At 50.8% G+C, this 18881-nt stretch overlaps 4 protein-coding genes across 4 annotated transcripts; 2 read left to right on the forward strand and 2 right to left on the reverse strand.

Moving 5' to 3' along the window:
- The first annotated feature begins 993 nt into the window (after positions 1-993).
- DEU56DRAFT_898021 (uncharacterized protein) lies at positions 994-14014 on the forward strand. The gene is made up of 19 exons (XM_041356453.1): positions 994-1195; positions 1252-2608; positions 2661-2964; positions 3021-4422; positions 4480-5397; positions 5456-6294; positions 6343-7207; positions 7261-7356; positions 7406-7607; positions 7657-9282; positions 9334-10387; positions 10435-11141; positions 11190-11700; positions 11754-11834; positions 11891-12101; positions 12158-12264; positions 12315-12917; positions 12970-13057; positions 13108-14014. The coding sequence occupies exons 1-19, from the start codon at positions 1115-1117 to the stop codon at positions 13831-13833; spliced, it is 11778 nt and encodes a 3925-aa protein (XP_041214112.1). The 5' UTR covers positions 994-1114; the 3' UTR covers positions 13834-14014.
- Positions 14015-15180, reverse strand: DEU56DRAFT_772387 (Nucleotidylyl transferase). The gene has a single exon (XM_041351523.1). It carries the CDS (start codon positions 15046-15048, stop codon positions 14044-14046), a length of 1005 nt encoding a protein of 334 aa, XP_041214113.1. The 5' UTR covers positions 15049-15180; the 3' UTR covers positions 14015-14043.
- Positions 15181-15182: 2 nt separating this feature from the next.
- On the forward strand, positions 15183-17362 carry DEU56DRAFT_433638 (P-loop containing nucleoside triphosphate hydrolase protein). Its single transcript, XM_041346204.1, has 11 exons — positions 15183-15303; positions 15351-15425; positions 15479-15519; positions 15573-15646; positions 15697-15789; positions 15844-15946; positions 15999-16285; positions 16342-16582; positions 16640-16922; positions 16982-17127; positions 17187-17362. The coding sequence occupies exons 1-11, from the start codon at positions 15261-15263 to the stop codon at positions 17208-17210; spliced, it is 1410 nt and encodes a 469-aa protein (XP_041214114.1). The 5' UTR covers positions 15183-15260; the 3' UTR covers positions 17211-17362.
- Positions 17363-17650: 288 nt separating this feature from the next.
- On the reverse strand, positions 17651-18577 carry DEU56DRAFT_907479 (uncharacterized protein; the record flags this gene model as incomplete). The annotated part of the gene is made up of 6 exons (XM_041356909.1): positions 17651-17735; positions 17784-17793; positions 17848-17919; positions 17969-18035; positions 18091-18218; positions 18271-18577. 6 exons carry the CDS (start codon positions 18575-18577, stop codon positions 17651-17653), a joined length of 669 nt encoding a protein of 222 aa, XP_041214115.1.
- Positions 18578-18881: the final 304 nt, after the last annotated feature.

Raw genomic sequence — 18881 nt, forward strand, 5'->3', positions numbered from 1 at the left:
ATGATCAAGCTAGGAGATATAAAGATCGGAGGGATCGTTGACAGCCAAGTGACACCTTGGACATTCTCCACAGACAGATGAAACTCGACCAATACAAGTCTAGTGGCGCTTGCGGGGATCAAGAAGACCAAAAAAACTTCCTCGTAAACCATGAAATAAGCTTTACAATGAAACTCGAGTCTGGTATTTCAAAGGGGCTCACCGGTGAACGAGAAGAACCCCTTAAAAATGAAATAACTTACTCTAGGAAGGCCGAAATACTAATATCACAACGGACAGTGCCGCCGGTGATCGTGCCACGGGTATGGGCAGAGGGAAATGAAGAGGGAAGACATCGCGCTGTTGGAATAAGAAAATATGATACTAACGCTATATTCAAGCCTTGATCCAGTATGTCATACCGAAAGTTGGTTCAGATCCAGGCTACCTAGGAGGAGACAGACCAGGACCGAGTATCGAGACGGGCCATCAGAACACACCAGTGGGAGCTAATCTGAGTTAATCGATTGACAATGAGGAGATATGCGCTGATGGGGACATCATTTCGTGTAAAACAACACATGTAGTTGAATAAAACAAACGCGTGTGTTTCAAAATTGCCTCGATGCATGTCTCATGTTCCGTTATGTGGGTGCAGGGGTACTGACAAGAGACAGGGGCTGTTATGTACGCGTGTCTTCTGCGAAGATCTCGCGGGAACTAGACCCAGACTCCGCGATGAATAGATTTGTAGGTCTATCAGTACTGATCACTGCCAGCTCTGCATGGGAAAGCCGATGAGCTGGTAGTGAGGAGGGAGAGTCAGTACTAGTCTAACCGTACTTGCTGATTATCGCCGTGACACGCTGCAGTAGATAGAATTCCTTTTAAAATTAATAAATGTTGCCTCGATGATCGCGCGAAGACGCGTTCTGATTGGCTGGCAAACAGCTAAATTATTACGTAATCACGTGACTTGCATGCAGTTTTTGGGGGAGTCGACGCCTGAAACCAAAAAAATTGGGATCCAAACACACTGGGGGAGCAGGCATATAAAGTAAACTCTGAACCCTATCCTCCTTCTTTCACTCTCCTCCCGACCGTCGTCCCTGACGTCCATCATCTTCCTCCCAAAATGTCTGACCAGAACGGCGACGCCGTTCACGAAAACCAATTTGCTACCCGTCCACTAGTAATATCCATCGCAAATGCTAGAGTACGCGTCATATCTTTTCTACCTCTTTTGTCCCTTGTTTAAACTGGTTTTTTCAGGTCTCCATTCCTGTCTCGACTGAAATAGACGAGTGGATCGCTGCTGAAGTCCTTAGAGATGACTTCATCTTGTCACAGAATCACGTCGATGTCGCAGACAACGTCGCTGACCCAGAACGGCCATTACAGGCCTACGTAGATCTCTTTGCACGTTTCCTCGCTTTCATTGCACACAGGACTTCCGATGCATCCGACTGCACAAAGGCACGCACATCCCTTCTCACTAGCGTGTTCAAGCATTTCGTCTCCTCATATTTGACCGACACCGACCTTTTCTCTTTCGTAAACCCATTCGACACCGAGGTCCGCACCGGAATACTTGCAGCTTACTTTGCAGCACGTGCTACCCTAGAGAACCATAATGTTACCGATATTCCCGGTCCCCCTGCTTCCGCCCTTCTCACAGCTGCTGAGGACACCGAGGCATCCATATATGCGCTTTTTGGCGGTCAAGGGACCAACGAGGTCTACTTTGACGAGCTCCAGTCGCTTCACGACACTTACAAGCCTTATGTTTCCCCCATAATCACGTCCATCACCAATGGCATTCTCCTCCCCCTCGTTACTGCCCGTGAGGCTTGTAGCTTTTACAATTATGGCATGAACGTCGCGGCATGGCTCGCAGGCACATCCCCTCGTCCTCCTGTTGAATACCTTGCCTCTATCCCAGTCTCGCTTCCTTTGATCGGTCTCACCCAGCTGGTGCAGTACCTTGTGATATGTCGCGTCTCCGGATTGACTCCCGGCGAGCTTCGCGATCATTTCGCTGGTGCAACTGGCCATTCTCAGGGCGTTGTCTCTGCCATTGCCATTTCGGCATCTACATCATTTGAATCCTTTGATATCAACGCCAAGAAAGCCCTCCGCTGGCTGTTCTTTTGTGGTATGCGCGGGCAGGAAGCCTTCCCCGTGCTTGCCCTAGAACCTAGCATAGTTCAGGACTGCATCGACGGAGGCGAGGGTGATCCCACACCTATGTTGTCCATCACAAACCTATCTCTTGCTGCTCTGCAGCCTCATTTGGCTGCCACGAATGATCATCTGCCACCCAATGCGCAGATCGCTGTCTCTTTGTTCAATGGTCCTAGAAACTTTGTCGTGACTGGCCCTCCACGCTCCCTGTGCGGGCTTGTCACGAACCTGAGGAAGGTACGAGCATCCTCTGGACTTGACCAGAGCAAGGTTCCGTTTTCGCAGCGCAAGCCCGCGTTCGGTGTGCGGTTTTTGGTGGTGAACGCCCCTTACCACAGTGCACATTTGAAGGGCGCTGCTGAGAAGTTGTGTGATGAAGATCTTGAAGGCGAGGAGCTTTGGACCAAGGAGGAATTGGGCATTCCAGTGTTTAACACTGAAGATGGTGCGCATATAGTCGCTTTGAAACGCGTTTCTGGCTAATTTGGTGGTTGTAGGCTCTGATATGCGCACTTCGGCGACATCTATTACGCGTTCATTATGCGACCAGATTTTCACTTCTCCAATTCATTGGACACTCGCAACTGGTTTCCCTGAGACCGCAACCCACGTTGTTGACTTTGGTCCCGGTGGCCTGAATGGCATTGGGCCTCTCACAGCTCGTAATCTTGAAGGTCGTGGCGTTCGAGTCATCACGCTAGGTGATAAGGGTCGCGGTGAAGCGGAGCTCTTTGATATAGAAGATGTCAAGTATGAGGAGTGGTGGAGCAAGAAGTATGCGCCGAAACTTGTGAAGACAAGGTACGTCAATCAAGGACGGCGACTTTGTATTCTAGATTTTAACATGACCTGGACAGCGATGGTACCGTCCACCTGGACACGCCTTTCTCCCGTCTGCTCGGCAAGCCTCCAATCATGGTTGCTGGTATGACCCCCACAACCGTCAAAGCGGGCTTCGTTTCTGCGGTCCTATCTGCTGGCTACCACGTCGAGCTCGCAGGTGGAGGCCACTACAACCCTGCGGCGCTGCGCGCGAAAGTTGCCGAGATTCAAGCACAAATTCCTACAGGCGTCGGTCTCACGCTCAATGCCCTCTACATCAACCCACGCCAATTCGGTTTCCAGTTCCCCTTGTGGCAGGAAATGCGCCGCGAAGGCTTGCCTGTCGAAGGTTTCTGTGTTGCTGCTGGAATACCCAGCACTGAGAAAGCAGCGGAGATCATTGATGGCTTGAGGAAGGCTGGTATCCGGCACGTGTCGTTCAAGCCTGGCTCGGTGGATGGCATCAGGCAGGTCGTCAGTATTGCGAAGGCCAACCCTGATTTCCCTATCATACTTCAATGGACGGGTGGTCGGGCCGGTGGCCACCACTCATACGAAGACTTCCACATGCCTGTGCTGAAGACATACAGTGCCATGCGTTCGCAGGAGAACTTGATTCTTGTCGGCGGTTCTGGGTTTGGAGGTGCTGATGATGTCTGGCCATACCTCACTGGTGAATGGTCAAAGGATCTCTACGGTCAACAGCTCATGCCATTCGACGGTTTCCTGTTCGCATCGCGCGTGATGGTGGCCAAGGAGGCCCACACGAGCTCGAGTGTCAAGGACCTCATCGTGGCAGCGCCCGGCGTGGACGACAAGCAATGGGAGCACACCTACACGAAGCCTACTGGCGGGATCTTGACGGTGCGCTCAGAGCTAGGCGAGCCCATCCACAAGGTCGCCACGCGCGCTGTGAAGCTCTGGAAGGAGTTTGATGACACTGTGTTCAAGCTCCCGAAGGAGAAGCGCAGCCCTTGGCTTGCTGAGCGAAAGGCGGAGATCATTGGCAAGTTGAATGCGGACTTTGCGAAGCCATGGTTTGGTTGGAAGAAGGATGGTAGCGTTGCCCTCGATCTCGGCGACATGACATACGAGGAGGTTGCTTTACGCATGGTCCGCTTGATGTACGTTTCGCATCAGAGTCGGTGGATCGATTTGAGCTTGAGGAACTTGACGGGCGATTGGCTGAGGCGTGTGGAGGAGAGGTTTGCAGGCGTCAATGGAGGGTTGAAGCCTAGTGTGTTGCAGAGCTTCACGGAGCTGGACGATCCCAGCAAGTTTGTGGAGTCGTTCTTTGAGAAGTATCCCGCTTCGAGGACTCAGTTGCTCGCTGCTGAAGACCGAGCGTATTTCCTCACGATATCTCAGCGCGCAGGCCAGAAGCCAGCACCCTTCATTCCGATTTTGGACAGTACCTTCGAGGTGTGGTTTAAGAAGGTTTGTCTTGGTCACCCATGTGTTATGAAGATCAGTCACTGGACTAATTGATTGCAGGATTCGCTTTGGGCTGCAGAGGACATCGAGGCTGTGTTTGACCAGGACCCGCAGCGTGTGTGCATTCTTCAAGGCCCCGTTGCCGTTAAGTATGCCACCGTGAAAGACGAGCCAATCAAGGACCTTCTGGGCAACATCACTTCCAGCCTCGTTGAGAAGCTCCTCGAGCGCTCCTACGGCGGCGATGTTTCAAAGGTGCCAACTGTTGACTACCTTGCTCCTGTCGCGGAAGAGGCCGAGACTCCCGACGGTGTTGCGTATGAAGAGACTGCGAAGAGTGTGACGTATACTGTCGGTGACATTATCCCGGACACCAAGGAGTGGTTGCAGGCGTTGTCGGGCTCAGAGTTGAGCTGGATCAAGGCATTGTTGACATCTGACACCATCGTTCAAGGCACTGCATACATTGACAACCCGCTCCAACGTGCGCTTGCGCCGAGACGTGGGCAGAAGGTGGTCATTGGCATGGAGAAAGGTTCGCCAACATCTTTGACCTTCTATGGTGGTGGTCGCTCGCATGGCACACACAAGCCCGATTTCAAGGCTGTTGAGATCCAATACACTGCATCTTCCAAGCTTATCGATGTCACTTTCTACGAGGACAGGCGCGACGTATCCGTGCCCCTTGCGCTGCAATTCAAATATGTACCATCCACAGGCGCAGTGCCGATCCACGAGGTCGCGGTCGGTCGCAACCGCCGCATCAAAGAGTTCTACTGGAAGTTGTGGTTTGGGGATGACGAGGAATTGCCCGACATTGATATCCATGAGACGTTTATAGGCCCTGAGGTCACGATTTCTGCTGAGGATGTGGGGATGTTCTGTGGTGTTGTTGGCAACCAGAACGAAGCTTTCAAGGCCGCGCGCACGGAGATTGTCAAGGCTCCGATGGACTTTGCGATTGTGACTGGGTGGCAGGTATGTGATTTGAGGCCCTATGGCTTCGCGTCTTGCACTGACTGGGACCTTCATTTAGGCGATTATGAAAGCCATCTTCCCAGTTTCCATTGATGGGGATCTTCTGAAGTTGGTTCATCTCTCGAATGGCTTCCGCCTCATTCCTGGCACAAAGCCCTTAGTTGCTGGCGATGTCTGCATTGCTGACGCACGCATTTCGTCGGTCAAGAACACGGATGCTGGCAAGGTCGTTAAGGTGAAGGGACATGTCTTCCGTGATGGAAAGCCCGTCATCGAGGTAGTCTCGTCCTTCCTCTACCGTGGCCGCTTCACCGACTTCGAGGATACCTTTGAAACTATCAACGAGCCTGATTATGTTGTAGAGATAGCCAACGACGCCGATGTTGGTGTCATGCAGTCAAAGGAGTGGTTGAGCTGGGAAGACGAGTCGACTCCTCTCAAGGCTGGGATGACACTCGTTTTCCGAGTGCAATCGCAGGTCACGTTCAAGGACAAGGCAACTTACCGGGATGTTACAGTCTCTGGTGACATATTCATGCGCGATCAGCTTAAACGCTTGAAGAAAGTCGCGTCAGTGGAGTTCGAGCAAGAAGGATGCCACGGCAACCCTGTCGTTGCACACCTTGAGCGTCATGGCACTCAGGAAGGCCGTCTCACCCACCTCACCAATGAGGGGTACACAATGTCCAGCAACATCTCCACTACGTTTAATTCTCCTCTCGCAAACGAACCATACTCGAAGGTCTCTGGTGACTTCAATCCCATCCATATCAACCCATATTTTGCAGATTACGCATCGCTCCCTGGCACCATTACCCATGGCATGTGGTCAAGTGCTGCTACTCGCCGTTACGTGGAGAATATTGTTGCTGAAGGCAATCCTGATCGTGTCGTTGCGTAAGTGAGGACTCCGGGATACGTGATCAATAAACTGACATTTTCTAGATATGATGTCTCCTTCATCGGCATGATCTTGCCTGGTGATGAACTCAAGGTCAGCATACGCCACGTTGGCATGCGCGACGGCAACATGGTCGTCAAGGTCGAAACATCGAACCAACGCGAAGAGAAGGTCCTCGAGGGAACTGCAGAGGTAGCGCAGGCTACCACCGTCTACGTCTTCACCGGCCAGGGCTCCCAAGAGCCTGGCATGGGAATGGATCTTTACAACAGCTCCTCCGCTGCTCGCGCGGTCTGGGAAGGAGCTGATGCTCACTTACTCGCCGTGTATGGCTTCTCCATCGTTGAGATCGTCAAGGACAACCCGAAGGAGAAGACCATCCACTTTGGTGGTATCAAGGGTCAGGCAATCCGTCAGCGGTACATGGACATGACCTACGACACGATGGACAAGGACGGCGTTGTCAAGACTCATCCCCTCTTTTCAGATATCGATATTCGCACACCCAAGTACACATTCAGCCACCCCAACGGTCTCCTTTTCGCTACTCAATTTGCACAGATTGCACTCGTCGTGACCGAGAAAGCCGCATTCGAAGATATGCGTGCTAAGGGCTTCGTGCAGAAGGACTGCGCGTTTGCCGGACACTCGCTTGGTGAATACTCTGCTCTCGCCTCAATGGCTGATGTCCTCCATATATCTGCTCTTGTCGATGTCGTTTTCTACCGTGGTATCACGATGCAGCGTGCCGTCGAGCGTGATGCTCACAACCGCTCCAATTATGCTATGTGTGCTGTCAATCCAAGCCGGATCTCCAAGACCTTCACCGATGCTGCACTTCGTGAGGTCGTCGACACTATTTCTACGCGTACAGCTACGCTGCTTGAAATCGTCAACTACAACGTCGAGGTCTGCACATTTTCTCTAAACCTCTCTTCGTGGTTAACGTGTATTTTCAACAGGGTCAGCAATATGTTTGCGCTGGAGAGCTCCTTGCGCTGCAGACGATGACCAATGTCTTGAACTACCTGAAGGTCCAAAAGATCGATATTCATAAGGTTTGTCCTTCATCTGTCAGAACGATCGCCGCTTACTGTTGGTCTTTAGCTGACCGAACAATTCACCGTCGAGAAGGTCAAGGAAATGCTTGGAGACATCGTGATGGAGTGCTTCGAGCGCGCTAAGGCGCAGCAGCAAGCAGAGGGCTACATCAAGCTTGAGCGTGGCTTCGCAACCATTCCTCTGCCTGGTATCGATGTGCCCTTCCATTCTCGTTACCTCTGGGCTGGTGTCATGCCTTTCCGTGCATGTAAGTCATACATTTATATTACATCGATCCCGCTGATCGCTTTTTCCAGACCTCTCGAAGAAGATCAACCCGTCGCTTCTCAATCCTGACATGCTTATCGGCAAATACATCCCGAACTTGGTCGCCAAGCCATTCGACATAACGCGCGAGTATGTGCAGCTTATCTATGATCAGACGTCTTCGCCTCGTCTCGATAAGGTTCTCAAGAAATGGGACCAAGACAGCTGGACATCCCCTGAGCAGCGTCAGAAGCTTGCATACACTATACTCGTTGAACTCCTCTCTTATCAGTTCGCGTCCCCTGTCCGATGGATTGAAACCCAGGACTTGTTGTTTACTCAGTATCATTCCGAACGCTTCATTGAAATTGGCCCTTCACCAACGCTTACTGGCATGGCCACGCGCACTCTTAAAGCCAAGTACGAGGCGCAAGATGACGCCGTGAGCCGCAAGCGAATCATCCTTTGCCACGCCAAGAACGTCCGCGAGATCTACTACCAGTTTGAAGACGAAGTTGTCGCAGCGGCTGAAACTCCTGTGGAGTCAACACCCACCGCCCCCGCAATTTCTGTCGCTGCTCCCACGCCTGTCGCAGCTGCACCTTCGGCTGGCCCCGCCGCCTCTATTGAGGATGCCCCCATTAAGGCCAACGATATCCTCTTGTCCATCATTGCGCAGAAGCTGAAGAAGAAGATTGAGGAGGTTCCTGCGAGCAAAACTATCAAAGACCTCGTTGGAGGCAAGTCGACTCTTCAGAACGAGATTCTCGGCGACTTGCAACTTGAATTTTCGTCTGCGCCTGAGAAGGGTGAAGAGCTGCCTCTGGAAGAGCTCGGCTCTGCGCTCAGCGTCGGTCACTCCGGTGCTCTCGGCAAATATACTTCGGGCTTGGTGTCCCGCATGATCGGAGGCAAGATGCCTGGTGGCTTCAATTCGTCTGCCATTAAGACACATTTAGCGAAGACTTGGGGACTGGGATCGGCACGCGCCGACGGCGTCCTTCTACTTGGGACCACGATGGAGCCTGCCAAGCGTCTCTCTTCGGAAGCTGAGGGCAAGGCATGGCTCGATACTGTTGTTGCCATTTATGCTCAGCGTTCTGGTATCTCGCTCTCTAGCGGAGGTGCTGGAGGTGCCGGTGGTGGTTCCGGTGGTGGTGCGACCATCAACAGCGAGGAGTTCCTGAAGTTCCGTGCTGAGCAGGAGCAGTTCGCCGCTCAGCACGTTGAGCTCTACATGCGTTATTTGAATAAGGACTCACGTGCCGGGGAGATTGCGTTCGACAAGGAGAAAGCCAACTCTGTGCAACTGCAAGCTCGCTTGGATGCCATTACGAAGGAGCATGGTGACGCATACATCGACGGAATTCAACCTGCTTTCGACCCGCTCAAGGCTCGCCACTTCGACTCATCATGGAACTGGGTGCGACAAGATGCTCTCCTCATGTACTATGATATCATCCACGGCCGCCTCACCACCGTCGACCGCGAACTTACTGCCCGCTGCATCGCTCTACTCAACCGCGCTGACCCTGAACTTCTCACTTACATGCAATACAACATCGATCATTGCGACGCTAGCAAGGGTGATACATATGTTCTTGCCAAGCAGTTTGGCCAACAGCTCATCGACAACACGAAGGAAGTCATTGATCACCCCCCGGTATACAAGGATGGTAAGCACACAGACTGATTTTATTTATTGCCGTTAATCACGTTCAAATCAGTAACATTCCCCACCGCTCCTCATACTGAAGTCACGGAGAAAGGTGACATCGTCTACTCCGAAGTCGTCCGGGAGAATGTTCGCAAGTTGGAAGCATATGTCGAGGAGATGGCCAGTGGAGATACTATCTCCACTGTGAACATCCAGAAGGTGCAAGACGACGTTTTGAAACTGTGGACTGTAGTTAGATCCCAACCTGGCATCAGTCAAGACCAGAAGAACCGCATCAAAGCGTTGTACGAGGGAGTCGTTCGTTCCCTCAGAAAGGGCCCCGAACAAGCCCGCGCTCGCACTCGCAGTCGTCGCTCTTCTTCCCAATTCCTCCGTCCGCAGATAACCTCCTCCACCACCGTGTCCGCAGACAAGGTCCCCCTTCTCCATCTCAAACGCAAGGTGGGCAGCAACTGGGAGTACTCCAGCAACTTGACTGGCGTGTATCTCGACATTCTTCATGAGATTGCAACCTCGGGCACAACCTTCAAGGACAAGAACGCCCTTCTAACCGGCGTTGGCAAGGGCTCTATCGGTGTGGAGATCCTGAAGGGTCTTCTGTCGGGCGGTGCACATGTCGTTATCACTACCTCCCGCTACAACCGAGCGACCGTGGAATACTACCAATCTATCTACCAGAGCTTTGGCGCTAGAGGATCGGCCCTCACTGTTGTTCCCTTCAACCAAGGTTCGAAGCAGGACGTTGAAGCACTCGTTGACTACATTTATGCCACGCTCGGTCTCGATCTCGACTACATACTTCCCTTCGCCGCAGTACCTGAGAATGGCCGCGAGATTGACGGCCTGGATGACAGGTCTGAGCTTGCCCATCGCATCATGTTGGTAAACTTGCTGCGCATCCTCGGTGCAGTGAAGAACAAGAAGGCATCTCGTCACTTCGTCACCAGACCAACCCAGGTCATCCTTCCCCTGTCTCCTAATCATGGTCTTTTCGGCAACGACGGTCTCTATTCGGAATCCAAGATATCTCTGGAGACCTTGTTCAACCGCTGGAACTCAGAGAGCTGGGGCGAGTATTTGTGTTTGGCTGGTGCTGTTATCGGGTGAGTATCGTCGCATTTTTCCCGCTACATTAGCTTACAATAGATAGATGGACCCGTGGTACAGGACTCATGGATGCTACGAACATTGTCGCAGATGAGGTCGAGAGTCACGGTGTCCGTACCTTCTCTGCGAAGGAGATGGCTTTCAATATCCTCGGCTTGATGCACCCGTTGCTCTTCAGCATCACCCAGGTTGAGCCTATCTGGGCTGACCTCAATGGTGGTATGGATCGTCTCCCTGACCTCGCTGATATCACTAGCCGCATTCGCATGAATTTGAACAAGAAGAGTGAGCTTCGTCGTGCTATCGCGCGCGACAATGCTCTTGATTTCAAGGTCATCAATGGAGCGGAAGGCGAGCGGGTCCTGCAAACCGTCAATGTGGTCCCGCGAGCAAACTTCACATTTGAATTCCCTGCCCTGGAGCCCGCTTCATCCCTGCATGATCTCGAGAAACTCCGTGGCATCATCGATCTGGAGAAGGTTGTCGTCATCACTGGATTCGCCGAAGTCGGTCCTTGGGGTAGTTCGCGCACTCGTTGGGAAATGGAGGCACGAGGAGAGTTCACGATTGAGGGCTGCATTGAGATGGCTTGGCTCATGGGTTACATCAAGCACTTCGATGGGCGTCTCAAGGACGGTTCGCTTTACGTGGGCTGGGTTGATTCTAAGTCTGGCGAGCCTGTCGACGACAAGGATGTCAGAAGTCGCTACGAGAAGGAGATTTTGAGTCACGCTGGTGTGCGGATGATTGGTAAGTCACGTCCCATCCTTGATCAGACGGTTTTTGATTTCCCCGCAGAGCCCGAGCTGTTCCGCGGCTATGATCCCAAGAAGAAAGTCTTCAACCAAGAGATCGAGCTTATTCATGACTTGGAAGCAATCGAGGTTGCACAATCTGAGGCCGAGAAGTTCAAGTACGAGCATGGCGACAAATGCGATATCTGGACCGGAGAAGGTGACCAGTGGTTCGTCAAGTTCAAGAAGGGTGCACGCGTATTTGTCCCCAAGGCGTTCAAATTCAGTCGCCTCGTTGCTGGCCAAATTCCTACTGGATGGGATGCTGGCCGCTACGGTATTCCACCAGATATCGTCGCTCAAACAGATCGCGCCACTCTCTGGGCCCTTGTTTGCACTGCTGAGGCTTTGAACATGTCTGGAATAACCGATCCCTACGAACTATACAAGTACTTCCACCCCTCCGAAGTTGGCACTTGCGTCGGCAGCGGCATGGGTGGCACGGAAAGTCTCGCGCAAATGTTCAAAGACCGCCGCGAAGAGAAAGACGTCCAGAACGATATCTTGCAGGAGACGTCAGTCCACCTTACTTTTTCTGACGAATATTCATAATTAACAATCTTTACAGTTTCATCAACACTACTGCTGGATGGATTAACCTTCTTCTCATGTCTTCCAGCGGTCCAGTGAAGATTCCTGTTGGCGCTTGGTGAGTCTTCATAACGATTCATGATTTGTTGTTTCTTACGTCATTTCAAACCTCAGTGCGACTGCACTCCAATCTCTCGAGATCGCCTCTGATACGCTGTTATCTGGGAAGGCGAAAGTTATGATCGCTGGTGGCTTTGATGACATCAGCGAGGAGGGCTCTTATGAGTTCGCCAACATGAAGGCCACGAGCAACGCCGAGACTGAGCTCGCCATGGGACGAGAGCCCACTGAGATGTCCCGTCCCGCTACAACCACTCGCTCAGGCGTAAGTCCTCTGATCTATACACTCGATGTTTTTAACTCATCAACTTTGCTTATTAGTTCATGGAGTCTCAAGGGACTGGTATACACATCATTATGACTGCAAAGACAGCCTTGGAGATTGGTGCTCCTATCCGTGGTATTCTGGCATTCACGTCGACATCCACGTAAGTCCACGTCAAACCTGAACGATGTACACTTCCTCACTGTTCTACAGTGACAAGGCTGGACGATCTATCCCAGCTCCTGGTCGTGGTGCCCTTTCTGTCGCAAGAGAACTCCCATCGAAGTACCCCCTTCCTAGTCTCAGTCTCGATTACCGCTCTCGCCAGATCGCCTTCCGACGCAAGCAGATCTCCGAGTGGCTCGATCACGAGCTCTCTCAGTTGCGGGAGGAGATGGACGCTCTCGAGGCCGATGGCGGAGATGTTGACAAAGAATACTTTTCATCCCGTGTTGCAGATATTGAGAAGGAAGCTCACGGCCAAGAGAAGGAGGCTTTGGCTACGTACGGGATGCTTGAGGGTGCTGATCCTCGTGTGGCTCCTATGCGCCGTGCACTCGCGGTGTGGGGCTTGACGGCAGATGACGTTGGTGTCCTCTCGATTCACGGAACGAGTACCGGCGCGAATGAGAAGAACGAGACGCAGATCTGGCACAACATCTTCGAGTCCATGTCGCGTACCCACGGCAATGCTGTTCCTGTGATTGCTCAAAAGAGCTTGCTTGGACACTCGAAGGGTGGTTCAGCGGCGTGGCAGATGGCTGGTTTGTTGCAGACTGTCATCACTGGTATTATCCCAGGTAACCGCAACAGCGAGTAAGTACTAAGTCTTCAAAATTGGTTTTGCCTGCTCATGGCAATCCTTAAGCAACATCGATGCCCGATTCGAAGCTCATCATTTCCTCATGTTCCCGTCGAGACCTATTCATACCGATGGTATCCGCGCTGGTGTCATGGTGGGTTCAACTGTTCGTTGTTTGTCACGGGCTAATACCGTGGCCATTAGTCGTCCTTCGGTTTCGGTCAAGTCGGTGGCACCGCAGTTGTTGTTCATCCCCGTTATCTCTTCGGTGCTCTTGAAACCTCCGAGTATGAGTCATACAAGATACGCAACCAGTCCCGTGCGCAAGAGGCATACAAGGTTATGACAGAGATGATGACCTCCAACAGCCTTGTCAAGATCAAGGAAGGCCCACCGTACACTCCCGAGTTGGAGCAGGCGGTTCTCATGAACCCCATGGCTCGTGCTACCTTCGATCCGAAGACTCGCAGCTACTCATATACCGCCAAACTTGATAAAAGCATTCCGTTCGATACTGCCAATGCCAAGGTCGTTGCAGATGCTCTTGCATCAAATGGATCTGTAGCAGGAGTCGGTGTCGATCAAGAGTTGATATCCTCTGTGCCGTCCTCTAACCCTTCTTTCGTCAAACGCAACTTCACCGAGGCTGAGATTGCCTACTGCCGCAGCCAACCGTCGCCTCCGTCCTCCTTCGCAGCTCGCTGGGTAGGCAAGGAAGCAGTGTTCAAGTCGCTCGGCGTGCCGTCCAAAGGTGCTGGCGCTGCAATGAAGGACATTGAGATCCTGCCGAACGACTCTGGCGTTCCGACTGTAACTCTTCATGGCAACGCAAAAGCTGCTGCGCAGGGTAAAGGCATCACCAATGTGTTGGTGTCCTTGAGTCATTCTGAGGTATGTGTCGTGAACCCACATCATCAAATCATGATCTGACATGCTCCAATTAGACCGTTGCTATCGCTTTCGCTCAAGCTTCATCATAGAAAATCGTTTACTTTGGACCCTCATGACTGGCATGTTTTCGATAATCCAATACTTTACGCAAGAATGAAATTGATATCCGCTGTTGTAACATAGAGTAGACTGGAACATAATAGATCTCTTCACTTTCCAGGGTGTGCGAATGCGAGGCTAGTGACAGAATCAAGAAACGTACAAGCCGTTCTGAATGATATAATTGGCGACGGATGAAGTAACGAGGCTCCTCCATGTCTCGTCCTGCAGTGCAACCTTGGTTCTCACTTGGCTTGAGCTGGTTTGCTCGTCAACTCCGTCAGCACCTATACTGATCAACGTAACTCGCTCGCTCTCCACGAACTCCTTTGCCGCGGAAAAAGTCTTTGCTTCTACTTCCTCTTGTACCAAATGTTCCACTTCTGCCAATTTCCGCCGCGCACATACCACATAGCAATCATCTCCCACAGGCGAGAAAAACAAACGAAGAGCATCCATCATCGCAGCTTCAGATGCATAATATCTCGGAGACAGAAGGCGGACGAGAGTATCAAAGCCAATCAGGAACATTAGGCGTGGATCGGGCATTGATATTTCACTAGAAGTAGGTGATGTTGCCATTTTGTCCAGAGCAATTGCAGGAGGATACAAGCCCGAAATCCGCGCACGCAGGAACCGCCGAAGAACTATGGCTTTTCCGACGAAAGTTGGTTCATCGACGATGGCTATTGCGACGTTGGCGTGCGCAGACTCGGGCTTATCCTCAGGGAGCTGCGAGACCGATGCTGATATGTCCTTTGATAAGAGGTACATCATCTCCAGACGCTGCTCATATGTTGCATCGCCAGGTTTCAGTGCTTTATCGGCGTTCCGCACGGATAGCAGCAGCAGCCTTGCATCATAATCGAGCTCAGCTGCTGATGCCAAAGCCGAGGCTGTGAGGCCCGATTTCATAGTGTACCGTGGAGGTCGAGAGTTTGCCAGAGCAAGATGGGCACATGTCGGTGGATTGAAGGAAGAATCTAAGACAGATATACGAATGGTGTCAGGTTTACGTTGTGGGTGAATGGGCAGTCGAGGGCAAGGCCAACGCTCATGGGACGTGTAAACGAGTTCCAGAGCAGACTCATGCCTTTGTATTTTCTGGAGGAGTTTGAGTGCATGACCAGGAGGCCATAACGGTTGTCCGTTCATGTTTTAATTCTACCGGCAGCCCTCAGCATCGAACCAAGGTAGATCTAGCCTGAGCCGATAGACCCACCGAAAAGAGTGACTCGCAGTCTGGCAGAGATAAGATTCTGACTCAGGTCTGACTTGCCCTTTAAGATCAACAATTGAATGACCTTAGGACCTTCCATAATCGGATGACCTGTCATCAAGCAAACCTTTCGCTCTAACCATCACTCATGGAGAAGGACGCAGACGGTTTTTATACTCCAAAACTCGAAGGTTTGCGACGTATCACTACCAGGTAGTACAAACATGACATTTTGTAGGTTCCGCACCACTTGCACAGGATGAAAGCAAAGACGCGAAGGAAGCGGAACAGCAGCCTGAGCCTGCTCCATCTTGTGCGTGCAGGTCGCATCGCTGTCTCGTAACGACACTGATGTCGTGCTCTTAGCTACCAGAACCGACTTGATTGCGTCCACGTTCGAAGTCACGGTACGTTTAGGAGTTGCGATAGTAAATTGTTAAATGACTGACTATATTTTCAGGTCACACTTGCAGACCAGCAGGCCGACCCGAATTCTCCTTTATTTAGTGCCAAGACATTCGAGGAGCTTGGACTGTGCGTTGTTGTATCCCGATATTCTATGCAGCTTTAACGATTGATCGTAGCCATCAAGATTTATTGAAGGGTCTCTATGATCTTGGTTTCTCGAAGCCGTCGAAGATCCAAGAGCGTGCTCTGCCCCTACTGCTCTCAAACCCGTGGGTGCACTGGCTTGTGTAACATGGGACTATGTTACTGATTTCTACCTCAAGTCCTCAGAACATGATTGGACAATCGCAATCTGGCACAGGCAAGACAGCCGCATTCGTGCTTACCATGTTGAGTCGTATAGATTTTTCCAAGAACAAGACACAGGTCAGTTCTATGCACATTTGTGCGGCTCCTCGTTAAGACTAGCTGCATGCAGGCACTATGTCTAGCTCCTTCACGAGAACTTGCACGTCAGATTATGTCTGTTGTCGTTGCGATGGGCAAATTTACTCCAGTTCAGACGGAGTACGCAATAAAGGATAACCTTCCTAAGGGCGCATCACGGATAACTGCACATATTGTCGTCGGGACCCCGGGAACGATGACGGATCTCCTAAGAAGAAAGGTTATCGATACATCTGAAGTTAAGGTGTTTGTTCTCGATGAAGCGGATAACATGCTTGACCAGGACGGACTTGGTGACCAGACCCTGCGGGTGAAGAAGTGAGTGCGTTTCTCTCTTATTTGGGCCACAATTCACACTCTTCTTTCGCTATAAGCCTCATTCCCCGATCAGGCGTTCAAATTATCCTATTTTCTGCAACATTCCCCGATCACGTTCGCAATTTCGCTAGTAAATTCGCTCCCAGTGCGAACAAGATCGAACTTCAGAGGGAGGAGCTTTCTGTGGAGGGCATCCGGCAATTTTATATGGATTGCAGAAATGAGGATCATAAATACGATATCCTCGTGTCCCTATATCAACTTTTGACGATCGGTCAAAGTATCATCTTCTGCCAGGTTAGCAAGATTTCGCCTGCCTGTTCGTACTACTAACTATTCTTCTGCTCTTCCTAGCACCGCCATACGGCAGACAGAATATCACAACGCATGTCAGCTGAAGGTCACAAGGTGGCATCACTTCATGGTGCCAAGGACGCCGCAGAACGTGACGCTATTATTGACAACTTCCGTGAAGGACGCGAAAAAGTCCTTATCACGACGAACGTCATCGCGCGTGGCATTGACATCATGCAGGTCAACATGGTAGTGAATTACGACCTGCCATTGATGAATGAGCGGGGAAATCAACACTCCAATGACGCAAAACCCGACGTTGAGACGTACATTCACCGTATTGGTAGGAAGATTTGAGGATTCGTCCCGTGCTTTCCTTACTAACAACCCCTGTTTCTCAAGGCCGCACAGGTCGTTTCGGACGCAAGGGGATTTCAGTCAACTTCGTCCACGACAGCCGGACTTGGGCACAGATGGAGGAGATTGAAAAGACACTAAACAAGAAGATCATCCGAATAGAGACTAACGATCTCGAGGAGATGGAAGAGGTGCGTGTATAATCTTTGATTCGCCTATCACTGGGAAATCTGATTTCTTTGCTCTGTAGAAAATGAAGAAGGCGTTAAAGTAATTTGCGCTTTTGTATCTGGATGTGGATTCTCTGTTGTATCACGTTATATCGCCTTGCGACCTCGCATCAATCGGACATGTCCTCGTGGCCGGTATCGTCACGTTCGATTGGAAGTTTCAATTGTGTGCAGTCTTGTATCGTAATTTCTGGATTTGAGCGTGGACCAGGTGTCGTGTATCTATGGTCGAGGAAATAGTAGATAAACGATTGCATGTAGCATTCGGCGGAAACGGCGATCTCTCTACGCGGAGCCTAGTAGCTTTATGTAACATTGGCAAAGCATTGGAATGACCGGAAGCGCATAATGTTTCTTCTTTTGAGTACCAGCAAGTCAATCTCGATATATGGGATGGAGTGGGCAGGCAAGAAATATGTTCATGCGATGTATGTTTATCTGAGCAACAGCCAGAAGAGACAGAAATGTTATTGGCACATTGAAGCTACGAATCTCTGCCAGACATAGCGAGCGCATTGGCATTGTAGAATAGATATTCTAGACCAGGAATAGGGACCTCTTTCGATTGTCTGCAAAATTTTGTTAGAGGCAACTCAGGAGTATTGGAACAGACTTACAGCTCGCGCACTATGATAAGAGAAGCCGTTAAAAACAATAAACGTGTGATTGGTCTATGCTCACCTCGAATTACGAAATTGGCCGAAACTGCAAAGAACAGAAGTGCACTGATAAGGACAGGTCCAACGATGTGGTCTAGGAAATGACAGTGAGCTGTGATCAACTATGAATTCATCATATTAACCATAATGCCCAGGATCGCGTTTGCGAATCATTGTGATCCTATTCTGGTAGATCACAAAACCATAGACCTAAATCTCGCATGAGCATCGGTTTATAGTAAATAGCAGACTTGTGGGTGTTCACCAAAACAGCAATGCTAATCAAGGCATAAGTATATGCGAATCTCCGGGCCACCACGTCTTTGGACGCATTGAAGAGGGCAAGTGCCAAAGTTCCCAATAACACAGCAAGGTTCAGCCAAGATATCCATGCTTTGATTGGCGTTAACAAATGACGAGAGAGAGAAAGAGGATAAACGCTAACTCCTTTCATTGGCAAACCATACCTTTCCCTCAATTTTCAGGGACGTCGCTACTTTCTTCGGTACCCGTATCTGGGGCGGTACAGAATTGATGGCATTGTAATCTCTGATTGTAGGTCTTTGACCATCAACGTCGTGGTCCACGTCTGGAATATCATCTTCTCTCGTGTAGCGCACGGGCCTTTGGGTGTTTTCGGGGAGAGCCGCCAACGCGGATGAAGAGAACGGAAAAATTGCTGTCCATGACCGCCTGAGAAGGCCGCCGTTCGTGTTATTGTCTTCGCCTTCAGGCTGTTTATTAGTGGCCATGGTTTACACAAAACTGTGAATTGGGAGAAAGAGCGGCGGTGCTGAGTCGATTACTAATCATAACTTAGTAATTCTCTTAGCGCTTCCGATCCTGGCTGCATGCAAGTTGCAGGCTACACTCTTCGAGTCGGGATTTTCTTTCAGACTGGCTGCACTCTATTCACAGTGGGATAAATTCAGGAGTTCTTTTTTGATTTACAAGAAAAGCTTTGGAATTTCTCCGCCTTGAAGAGTCCATACTTATCTTCGTCACGGTCACTGGTGTGAGCACCAAAGGCGAACTTCACACTCTCTCCTAAAATTA

Source organism: Suillus clintonianus, assembly GCF_016758775.1.
Source record: "Suillus clintonianus strain FC179 chromosome Unknown DEU56scaffold_5, whole genome shotgun sequence".
NCBI lineage: Eukaryota > Fungi > Basidiomycota > Agaricomycetes > Boletales > Suillaceae > Suillus > Suillus clintonianus.